This window comes from Tamandua tetradactyla, chromosome 6, assembly GCF_023851605.1.
Source record: "Tamandua tetradactyla isolate mTamTet1 chromosome 6, mTamTet1.pri, whole genome shotgun sequence".
Classification (NCBI taxonomy): Eukaryota; Metazoa; Chordata; class Mammalia; order Pilosa; family Myrmecophagidae; genus Tamandua; species Tamandua tetradactyla.
Window position 1 is genome coordinate 168,404,006 of NC_135332.1, and position 11,067 is coordinate 168,415,072.

Consider the following 11,067-nt stretch of genomic DNA (forward strand, 5'->3'; position numbering starts at 1 on the left):
TTCTCTTCCAAAGAGTAGCCTCATGCAAAAATGAGTGTTCCTCTGAAATGAAGTCTTGCCATTTAAATTCTGTGGAAAAAATAATCGTCAACCTAGAGATACAAGATAATGACAACAGGATCTTAAAGTTTATAAAATCTTAGTAGATTCCTTTCCTTGGGGGGAGATTAGTATGTGAGTTATAAAAAGGAGCTACCTTCATGTTTGGATATGGGACATCTTTCTCATTTTTGATTTCACACATTTATGAGAACTTGATCTGAAATCTAATAAATAATTATAAATACAGTTGCAAGTACATTATTAGCTTTAGTTTCAATAGGTATTGGCTTTTCTGAAATGTAAAAAAATTGTGTATTTAATACATTTCCTGGTAGAAGGCCACAAAGTAAGTACTTGAGACAGAATAGAACCACAAAGAGAAGGCCACTGACAGGCCCTGTTTGCTTACATAAAAACAGATAATTTATTCTGATAGACAAGTGCCTCCTGAAGACTGTAAATATGTTATATATGTACAGCATATTCTTTTGCATTCACAGCTTTTTCTTCATTTGAGTGAATCTTGCTAGAGATCAAGTATCAAAATAGTTCTGAGAATTGTTTAGTAAAAGTATATTTAAGTTTTTGGTGTTCAGCTATAAAACCATTCACTTTAATGTAATATTAACTCTTTGTTCTTAGAGTTTACTCGTGTCAATATGGCTGTTCATAAAGCATTGCAAATGTTAAGGAACAAAGTGGATTTGCAGCATTTCTGTGGATATATCACCATGTTGAATGCTTCTAGTCAACTTGGAAACAGAAAACTCAGTGATGCCTCCGATGAGAGAGGTTAGCCAGTAGTTGAATTCTATGGATTAAGATAATATGTTTCGAGTTTAACACAGTTTTGATTATTTTATACTTAATGTTTCTTTTCCTGTTGAAGAATAAGAAAATATTCTTAGCATCAGTTTACAAATACTGGTTGTTCAAATGGAGAAAATACTAAGTGCAAAATTAGAGAAATGATGCCTCAGGGTTGGACTCCAGAATAATCATTTGATTTTGTCTCTTTATTATCCATATTTATAGGCCTTAAACTTTATGCGGTGAGGGTTTGAAACATGGAGTCTCTTTATAAAAAATCTTCCAAAGTAGAATGAATAATTTTCCTGTTTCAATCTTTCTAGTTCTGTCAAAGGTACCATTCTCTCAGTTACACATACCTAAAATCTTATCTTTGGCTCTTTCATCTTCTTTTTCCACTATGGCCAGTAAGTTTCTAAATTCTATGAGTTTTTTATTTGAAATGTCATATCCATTTCTATCCCTCTTTTCTTTTTTTTTTCCTTTGTAACTGCCAAGTCTGTGACTTGACACCTTACATGTATTATTGCAGCCATTTCCTGCTTAGCTTCCCTGACTTCTTTTACCCTCTTTCTGTCTTCAACTTATCCTGCATGTTGATGACACTACTTTTCCTTAGGTACTCCTTTATTTTTCATGTGAAAAGTTAATTTTCAAACCATTTTCTCATGCCTGCCAGATGTTTCTGCTCTGGCATGGTTGACTTTATGTGACTGTGCCTTCCATGGTACCAGCTCTGGTCCTTGATTCTAGGAGACCTTTCATGTCAAATGTTTCACACTGACCATATTCCTTGAGTTTCTCTTATTTTGAAATCCTGAGAAAATATGATTGTTAGCTATTCAGTGGATTGGATTGGCTTCCTATGAGTTAAATCCACTCCTGGTCCTTTTACTTTTGGCTGGAGGAGTTGGGTAGTGTTCTAATTTGCTAGTTGCCAGAATGCAAAATACCAGAAATGGAATGGCTTTTTATTAAAAAAAAAAAAAAAGGGGGGGGGGGAATTTAATAAGTTTCAAGTTTACAACAGTTCCAAGACTGTGAAATTGTCCAAATTAAAGCTAGAATATAGAAATGTCCAAATTAAGGCACCAACAAGAGGTTACCTTCCCTCAAGAAAGGCTTATGAATAACTTCAGGGTTTCTCAACTGGAAAGGCACATGGTGAACATGATAATGTCTACTAGTTGTCTCTTCAGGCTTCTTATTTTATGAAGCTCTCCTGGGGGTGTTTTCCTTCATCTCCAAAGGTCTCTGACTGGTGGACTCTCGGCCTCGTGGCTGTGCGTCTCTCTCCTCATCCTCTGGTTTTCTCCAAAATGCTTCTTCTGTAAAAGGATTCCAGTAAAGTAATCAAGACCCACCTGGAATGGGTGGATTCATACCTTCATGGAGATAATCTTTTCAAGTTTCCGTCATGCAGTGCTGAATAGGGTTTAAAAGAAATGACTGTCTCCACAAGATGAATTAGGATTAAAACATGGCTTTTCTAGGGCACATAATCCTTTCAAGCCAGCACAGATAGCCTTCAACAATTGACTGTCAGATATTGCTAGGACATTTCCCAGGTAAGAGGGCTTTCACACTTAACAAACATGTCCACCTATTTAAGTGCTGGGGATATTTAAATTAGTTAGACTCCATCTAACTTTAGTAGGGTAGACGAACAAGTGAATTGGCCCCAGAGGACAGTGTGAAAAGACAGTGATAGGGGTTCACTTGAAGTACTAAAGTAGGCCAGAGAAAGCCTGTCTCAGCCCACTTGAACAATCAGGAGAAGACCCCTAAAGAACAAAAAATTTGAACTGAGTTTTGAAAACTGAGGAGCTAGCTAGACTAAAGATGGTTGTTATGTTTTGGAGGGTGTCAGCTTTTCAGCATAGGAAATTTAGGAAACAGAGTAGCTTATCTTGTTCAGAAGAAAGGATTTGTTGTCAAAGATGAAAGTAGAGAAGTAGGGAGGCTCTAATGTGCTGAAAAATAGAAGTTAAAAAAATTTTGAAGAGGAATGCTGGAATGAGACTGTGCAGATTTCCACAGGAACAGCAGTTTGGAAGATACATAGCAGTGACTTGATCAGAAGCTAAAGGACTTTAGTAATGACCTAAGTAAAAATCTGTGTTCTATCCTTTGAATTTTGATTTATTAGTCCAGAGGTTTTCATTTTCATTATTTAACATTTTGAGCTAGGTAATTCTTTGTTGCGGGAAGCTGTCCTGGTTATTGTAGGATGTTAGCAACCCTAGATACCAATGATATCCCTCTCCCCCACACTTGATGATCAAACATGTCTCTAGACATTGCCAAATATTGCCCCCAGTTGAGGACCATTAGTGGCCAAAGCCAACTGATATAAAAAAAATTTATTAAAGTAGTTGTAAGTTTACAGAAAAAGCACGAAGAAAATACAGAGTTCCTATATATCATCCTCCCTTATACACAGTTTCCTTATTAGTAACCATTTGTATTAGTGTGGTAACTTTGTTAACATTGGCAAAATAATATATCATGCTATTAACATAAACTATGTTTACATAGTTTACATAGTGTATAGTTTACATTAGGGTTCATGGTGTTGTATAGTCCTTTGTTGTTTTTTTTAAAATACTTTTATTCACACACAAACAGTCCGTCTAAAGTATACAATCAATGGCTCACAATGTCATCACATAGTTGTGTATTCATCACAAGGATCGTTTTTAGAAATATTTGCAACACTCCAGAAAAAATAAATGAAAAGAAATAAAAAAGACCTCATATATCCCATATACCTTACCTCCCACTCATTGACCCCTAGTATTTCTATCTACCCAATTTTTTTTGCTACTCACACCCCCCCCCCCTTCTAGTTTGCTAGCTGCAGAATGCAACACACCAGAGATGGATTGGCTTTTAATAAAAGGGGATTTATTTCATTAGTTCTTCAGAGGAAAGGCAGCTAACTTTCATCTGAGGTTCTTTCTTACGTGGGAAGGCACAGGGCGATCTCTGCTGGTCTTCTCTCCAGGCCTCTGGGTTCCAACAACTTTCCCCAGGGTGATTCCTTTCTGCATCTCCAAAGGCCTGGGCTGAGCTTGAGTGCTGAGATGAGGTATGCTGAGCTGTTTGGGCTGTGCTGCGTTGTGCTCTTTCTTTTAAGCACCAGCCAGTTACACTCATTGCAGCAGGGCTGCCTCCTAGCTGATTGCAGATGTAATTGGCAGCAGATGAGGTTCATGTACCATTGACTCGTGTCCACAGCAACAGAACTAGATGCTTTCACCTGGCCAAGTTGACAACTAAATCTCACTACCACAGCCCCCATTATTTATTTATTTTTTAGCCTTTTTTTTTTTTAACTCATCTGCCCATACCCTGGATAAAAGGAGCATCAGATACAAAGTTTTCACAATCATACAGTCACATTGTAAAAGCTATGTAGTTATACAGTCATCTTCCAGAATCAAGGCTACTGGAATATAGTTCAGCAGTTTCAGGTACTTCCCTGCAGTTTCAGGTACTTCCCTCTAGCCACTCCAGTATACCATAAACTAAAAAGGAATATCTGTATAATACATAGGAATAATCTCCAGGATATCCTCTGGACCCTGTTTAAAATCTCTGAGCCACTAAAACTTTATTTTGTCTCATTTCTCTCTTTGCCCTGTTGGTCAAGAAGCTTTTACAGTCCCATGATGCCGGGTCCTGGCTCATCCCAGGATCCTGTTCTATGTTGCCAGGGAGATTTACACCCCTGAGAATTATGTTGCATGTATTGGGGGAGTTTACTTGCCAAGTTGGCTTAAAGAGAGATGACATCTGAGCCACAGAAAAAGTTCTCTGGGGTTGACTATTAGGCATGATAATAATAAGTAGATTTACCTTCTCCTTTGTAGGAATAAGTTTCATAGGGATGAACCCCAAGATCAAGGACTCAGCCAATTAAATTGGTTGTTCCATTTCTCGTGAGAATATAAGGAATTCCCCAGACAGGGAAGTATAATATTTCCTCCTTTCTCTCCAGGCCCCCAAGGAGACTTTGCAAATACTTTTTCATTCTCTGCCCAAATTACCTGTGTTGATGTTAAAAATTTTTATTCTAGTAACATACATAGAACCTAAAATTTCCCCTTTAGCCACTTACAAATATGCTGTTGTTGATTACATTCACAGTATTGTGCTACATATTACTGTCATGCATTACCAAACAAGCTCTGTGCCAATTAATTCCCCATTCCCTACTCCCATCCTGGCCCCTGGTAACCTGTATTCTAGTTTTTGACTATGAATTTGTTTGTTCTAATTATTTCATATCAGTGAGATTATACAGTATTTGTCCTTTTATATCTGGCTTATTTCACTTAATGTGATATCTTCAAGATTCATCCATGTTGTCACATGTTATCAGAACTTCATTCTTTTTTATGGCTAAATATGCCATCATATGTGTAGACCACATTTTGTTTATCCTTTCATCTGTTGATGGATACTTGGGTTGCTTCCATCTTTTTGTGAACAGTGTTACTATGAACACTGGTGTGCAAATACCTGTTTGAGTCCCTGCTTTCAATTCTTTTGGGTATATACCCAGAAGTGAATTGCCCAGCCCATATGGTAATTCTGTACTTAACTTTCTGAAAAGCCTGTTGATTTTTTTTTCTGTTATCTTTATAATTGCCTGAAGTTGTCTTTATGTTTGGATTGGCTTATTGACAATTTATGCCAGCTACAGGAATCCTAATACTGTATATGTCTTCTGAATTGTAAGGAGAACCTGATTTGGCTTCTGGCTCAGATGTAAATGGAAGCACAGAGTCATTCGAAATGGTCATTGAAGAAGCAACTGTGGATACAACAACAAAGCAGAACTCTGGTAAGGTTTTAAAAATTATTTGAGGAAACTTTATATATCCATAATAGTAATTAAAGGTTTATAAAAATATGGTCTGAAAATAATGACATTTCACTATTCCTGTGTTAAATAATTTAGTTCATTCTCTCACCTTGTACATGGTTTGTAATACGCTTTTTTGGACAAAAAATCCCTTTGAACATCTGATGAAATCTGTGTACTTTCTCCTCAGACACTTTAGTACTTACTAAAAAGAAATGTTTTATCCTGTTTCAGAGTTTCACTGACCCCTCTAAGCCTCCCTCCCCCCACCCTACCCCCCATCGAGCTAAATCCATTGGTGGATTTCACTAGGCCAAGAGGAATCTAGACATCAGGTTAAGAAACCCTGTTCAGTAATATAAAATATATGTGTGATTTGAAAAATAAGTTAATTTATCCTTTTGTAGTTGCCACAATAGAGGGAGATTGGGTTCCTCTTGAACTGTGCTTTGGAATTCCACTGTTTAGTTCTGAATTGAACCGGAAAGTTTGTACGAAAATTGCTACACATGGCCTTTGCAGAAAAGACAGGTGAGAGTTTATGTTCATTGTCATTTTTTCATCTGCTGGATTTTAAAACTCTCAATAAATAGTTTACTATGTTCTACTTTCTTATATTTCAGGCACAAACATAGTAGCTGCTCTGTATATATTTGCTGATTGAATAAAAATCTTAAGTTTATGGTTTTTGCCATATTTTTCAAAATTAAACTTCAGTAGAACAGAAAGTGGGACATATGAGTGTTTTGGGTACATGTTTTGGTTAATTTAATTAGATTTATTAGTTACCTGAATTTTGGCAAGGATGTGGTGAAATGGGCATGTTTATGTAGAGTATGATCCTAGTTTTAAAAGATATAACTGTCTATAGAAAATTTCTCCTGTGTACATTCATCTTAACATATACACACCTATGTTAATGGTAATTGTCTCCTATGGTGGAATTATGCCTAACTTTCCGAGTTTTCTTCACTTTGCACATTTCATGAAATGAACATACCCATCTTTACCAGAGGAGACATGTAGGTTTTGTCTCATGACAACTCTGGTCCATTGAGAGGGGCTGCTAAGAAGATGCAATGTGTAAATGTTTTGCAGTTTTCTGGGTTAGCAAGAAATATCATTGGATCCAGTTTTCATTGGGGGTGTTATGGAAGAGTGATATTGCCATCTATGGCTTAATTTTATTTAAGAAAACAAAGCTGTATAAACAAACAATTCATTTAATTGACTTAGTATATCTTATATCAGAAAATTGAAAGTACAAAGTCGACAAATAATTTTAACAACTATCCTCTGAAAATACATACATAAGCACTTTTTGAAAAGTGGAAATATTAAGTTTTAAAGAGTAACTCTGTAATTGTTGACAGTTAGCATATTTGAAAAAAAATTAGGTAGGATAATGTGTGTTAAATCAGATGTATCAGGTTGTTTTTTTAAACAATTACATTGGATATTTGAAATTTGTATGCTAGTTGCCATTCCTCAAAATACTCAGATCTTCATTTGAAAAGTTGTCTTTCATTAATGTTTATCATATCTGCTAATAGTTTAACTTTTTAAAATAAAAACAATAACATTTGTGTTTTGGCTATATATGGAATGTTTCATTTCAAAATGGCCTGTTTTATGCATTGTTGCCCCCTACTCTTACTAAAGCATGCAGAAATTTCATTGACCAGAAGCATTGGAATTGTTTTTCAGTTTTTTAAATATGATTTAGCAGGATATGTACACAAACATAATATTTAAATTGCAAACATTAAACTGTTGTAAGATATTCTTTTGTTATTTATTTTTAACATTTTCCCTTTTTTTTTTAGCCTTCAAAACCTCTTACATTCCAGTAGAAAACTCTCCCTGCAAGTTCTTAATTTTGTTCACTCATTCCAGGTAACAAAACAAATGCAAAGGTATTTATATAATGCTTTATAGTATACAAAACTTGCCCATGTTTGCTGTTGAGTCTCTAGAATAGCTAGACATGGAATAAGCATTATCTTCATTTTATAAATGAAGATTCTGAGATTCAAAGAAGTTGATTAACTTGCACATGATTTCACTGGCTAGGTCTTCTGAGTCTGAGGCCTGGGCTATTTGTTCTGTGCCAATTGTGCATTCGACAGAAGTGTGTTAAGCATCAGCTGTGGACTACACTCCATGCTAGGTGGTGGGTCTCAAGTATCATCCACTTGCATTTATAAACAATGATTCTCCACTGCAGGAGAGTGTTGTCTGTTGTGGTAGTAAAGGCCAGTGATATGTACCTTTTATCTTTTCCTCCCACCCAAGGAAAGCAAGAATGCTCTAGATTTGATTTATAGATAAAGTTTTAGAATGAAATATTTCTATCCAGAATATCCCATCTAACATTATGATACCAATATTCTGGAGTTTAGTTTCATTCATCCAGGGAGGAATGTCAGATTGGTGGATGGTTAACCAGTATGAGTATGGACTTGTGGAGAGAGGTCTGTGCTACATATTTAAAAATCTGAGAGCCTTGGGAAAAGATGAATTTTTTTGTTTCTCAAAGTAATGTAGGTTTTAGAGGTTGTCTCATGTTGTCTCCTGAGACAGGTCCAGTCTTCTAAGAATTAAGTTTTCTTTATTCCATATCTCATAGCCTATTAATTTCTATTTGTTTCAAAGCATTTGTCACAGTCTGTCTTGTATTAGTCATTTTTACCTATATTACTATCTGTCCTTGATTATTTTGTCCTCATGAGGTTGACCTTTGCAGCTTCTGTAGTACCTTGTACTTCAAAAACCCTGAATCGAGTTGAATGTAGAGCAGGAGCTGGCAGAAACATAACACCGTTTCTAAAAGGTTAGAAATGGCTCTGTTATCCATTATTGAAGCCGGTTTCATAATTTCATGAAAAAACAACAACCCTTTTCTAGTTCTTTGGTCTCAAATGTGGGACTATCTAAATTTATTTCTTAACCAAAATAGGACATGTAGGGAAAAGTGTAGTTTCTCAGATAATCAGGGGCCATATTTTTCATTAGTTATTTTAGTGGTTTTGATAAAGTTTTGAATATTTCTCTTGTTTCTTTATCACTTAGGAAGGTGCTTCAGTGCTGGACATTCATACCGAGACCAGTTTTTCCAGTTTGCTTTCACAGTCATCTTATGTCGATATGGGAGTTCCACTTCCTGCAAAGAACTTAATATTTAAAGATGGCATCTTATCAGAATGGAGCGGACGGTCACCTTCCTCCCTTCTTATTGCTAATCTCCATTTGCAATAATTTGGTTACGCCATTTGTTGCTCACATGTTCTGCCTTTTTTCTTTCTTAGTGTTAGCTTTATAGTGCCAGCCTCTAAAAAGCATCCTGCTGCTGCAGTGCATTTCATGCTTAAATGATGTTGAAAGTTTGGGGAACATGTTAATGTTTTCCGAAGTTTTGCTCATTATTGCATGTCCTAATGCAACAAAGAGCTTTTTAGCAGTCAGCACTGTATTTTTTACCTTGAGACAATCTGCATTTCTTTTATAAAACTGAGGATATACTTTATAGGCTTTATGATGACTGTTATGTTTATATGCAGTCACTATGAATATTGCAATTGTAATTTTATATGTTAGTTTATCGAACATAAATCTTATTTAATTTTATATTTTGTTACCTATACTTTAGGGGATCATGGGAAGAGATGAAACTCTTCCTCTAAAAAGGCTTCTTGATACTGAAAGTAGCAAAATTGTAAAAACAATAAACATCCAGTAATGAGAGATGATATGATGGGGCATTAAGTATTCCTGTGGATGTCTGTAAATTATGTAAATCAGTTGAACATTGATGAAAGTATGTAAATCAGCATAGTCATATATAACTTAACCTTGATTTATAAGGTGTTAATTCAGACTGTAACAATTCATTTACATCTCATAAGAAGCTTTGGAAAGCATTCTACTTTTAAACAATGTTTATATGTGGACTTTGGTTGTCACTCACTTTGGACTTTATATTTTCATAGAGTCTTTATGGGAAAATAGAATTTTTTTCCACCCGGTTATCTGTGGCTGCTGAACATTTTTCACCCTAATTTTATTTTTTGTTTAGTAGTTGCTCCAGTGAATTGTTTTAAAATTGAATTTGATGTTTTCAAACCAAGGATTGTGATTTTAAGTTAGGATTACATTTTAGAAGCATTAAGGCTATGTCTTCTGATCAAAACACTCTATTGATAAGCCTGCTTTGAAGACATATTCTTAAGCATTCTGAATCTTAAATTTATGTGAATAGTTTGGAGAAATAAATGATAAAGAAAAATTGAATAATTTCAAAGTAGTTCTTGAGTCATTGATTCTTTTAGTATCTCAAATGTTAATTAGAATAATTGGAGTTGCTTTTTAGATTTTTAAAGTTATATTCCTTAGAAAGTTTGTGCAATGTTATAATTTAGTTTCTCTAGAGGGTAAACGGTTACTAAATTAAAACTGTAACCTAATTAACTGGTCAAACAACATACATGGAAAATACTTAAACCTTTAGAAAATTTGAGAATGTTATAACCCAAACATTTTTCTGATACTTTTTTGTTATTTTTAGAACTATTTGTGTATTTAACATGTTTCTGAAAATATTTGCCTTTCTTAAACCTATTAATATAACCATACATTTAATACCATGGCCTATCTATAGAATTGAGTGTTTTGGACCACGTTGCCTGTGGCACAGTCAGTGCTGTGTTTGGGGTAAATGCAGTAATGTTTAGTTTTTTACTTAGTCTTATATGAGGTAGAAACCAAGTATATGTTACAAATGTTTGTCTATAAAAGGAAAAGTACATATTAATATTAAAATAATTTCTATGGCTGTGAAACATTCATTTATTTTTCCAATAATTGATGTACATTCCTAGTGCTATTAGGTGTATGTGTAACTTTTACAGTCTTTCAATTGAAAGTTGTAAGTACTTCATTTGATCAGGATTCTTTAATCTCATTTTCATTCTCTTTGTTTGAATTAGTTGTAGTTATTTTATTTATTCATGTATTAATCCAACCTTACTGGATTGACAAGTACACTAATAAAGAATTGAATATTTGTGGTTGTTGGCAGTGAACCCAGTTGATGGTTAATTTAAAACGTAAAATATGAGAGTAATTTGCTGCATATTTCCTTTGAAACATAAAGGAGGAACAAATAGAACCTGATAATGATCATGAATTTTAAGGAAAGTACTAAAAAATATGTGGTAAATTCTGGTTTCTTGTGTGAATGAGGAAAGATCAAACGTCTCATTCCCAGCTGAAGACCACTCATATTCTTAAGGAGAGAATCTGTATATTTACAGCTGTTTGTAAAATGTGAAATGCTGCTATCC

The 11,067-nt window shown here is 34.8% G+C and overlaps 1 protein-coding gene across 3 annotated transcripts in view; it reads left to right on the top strand.

Annotated features, from left to right (window-relative positions):
* The window catches only part of FAM91A1 (family with sequence similarity 91 member A1), a 54,737-nt gene extending 43,931 nt beyond the window's left edge, over positions 1-10,806 (top strand). For all 3 annotated transcript variants that reach the window (XM_077167595.1, XM_077167597.1, XM_077167598.1), the window contains 5 exons: positions 685-834; positions 5,600-5,704; positions 6,133-6,256; positions 7,552-7,621; positions 8,798-10,806. In XM_077167595.1, the coding sequence (XP_077023710.1) occupies positions 685-834; positions 5,600-5,704; positions 6,133-6,256; positions 7,552-7,621; positions 8,798-8,983 (635 nt within the window). In that variant the 3' untranslated portion in view covers positions 8,984-10,806. The remainder of the gene's footprint in view (positions 1-684; positions 835-5,599; positions 5,705-6,132; positions 6,257-7,551; positions 7,622-8,797) is intronic.
* The last annotated feature ends 261 nt before the right edge of the window (positions 10,807-11,067 follow it).